Source organism: Micromesistius poutassou (genome assembly GCF_964030765.1).
Source record: "Micromesistius poutassou genome assembly, chromosome: 13".
In the NCBI taxonomy this organism is placed as follows: Eukaryota; Metazoa; Chordata; class Actinopteri; order Gadiformes; family Gadidae; genus Micromesistius; species Micromesistius poutassou.
In genome coordinates, this window is record NC_140283.1 from 11451989 (window position 1) to 11452850 (window position 862).

At 64.7% G+C, this 862-nt stretch overlaps 1 protein-coding gene across 2 annotated transcripts in view; it reads left to right on the top strand.

Annotated features, from left to right (window-relative positions):
- The first annotated feature begins 281 nt into the window (after positions 1 to 281).
- wt1a (WT1 transcription factor a) overlaps positions 282 to 862 on the top strand; it is a 14437-nt gene continuing 13856 nt past the window's right edge. For both annotated transcript variants that reach the window (XM_084477424.1, XM_084477425.1), the window contains exon 1: positions 282 to 862. This exon is cut by the window's right edge and continues 40 nt beyond it. In XM_084477424.1, the coding sequence (XP_084333550.1) occupies positions 410 to 862 (453 nt within the window). In that variant the 5' untranslated portion in view covers positions 282 to 409.

Consider the following 862-nt stretch of genomic DNA (forward strand, 5'->3'; position numbering starts at 1 on the left):
GATGAGGTGCCTCTGGACTTGACAGCTTGCGAGGCGTTTTCTGGATTTGGCTGATGGTCCCGTCGCAGGACTTTGAGACAAACAAGCCGAGGAGCTTCCACCCTCACCGCGTCCAGCCAGAAGGAGACGCAGAGCTTCTAGAGCTCCACAGAGAGGCACGCTTGCTGGCTTTTCCATTCGGGACAGACAGGCAGACACTACCAGACAGGTAGAGAGAGAGAGAGAGAGAGAGCCCTGGAACAACAAGGGTAGCTGTGGATAAAAGGCAGACAGGTGTTCTGTAGAAATAAATAAATCAAGCCGATCAAACGTCTTGACAGGAACATCTCAACCTCGGGACGGGTGGGTAGACTGTCGCCTTGCTGCTCCCTGATTCCTCCTCTCTTGTGTCACCGGAGCCGAGCGGGCCATGGGTTCGGACATGCGTGACCTGAACACCCTGCTGCCCCCCATGCCGGCCCTGTCATCGGGCCCCAGCCCGGGGTGCCCCACGCTGCCCGTCAGCACGGCCCCCCAGTGGGCCCCCGTCCTGGACTTCCACCCCGCTGCCTCCCCATACTCCTCCCTGGGGCCCGCCCACACCTCGCTGGCCCCCCACCACTCCTTCATCAAGCAGGAGCCCAGCTGGGGGGCCCCGGGAGACCCCCACCACCACGAGGCCGACCCCCACTGCGGCCTGAGCGCCTTCACCGTGCACTTCTCCGGCCAGTTCACGGGCACGGGGGCCTGCCGCTACGGGACGGCGTTCGGGGCCCCTCCGGTGCCGCCGCCTCCGGCCCCCAGCCAGGCGCCCTCGGTGAGCAGCGGACACCATCACCACCAGCCGCCCTCCAGGATCTTCAGCAACCCCACCTACCTGCCC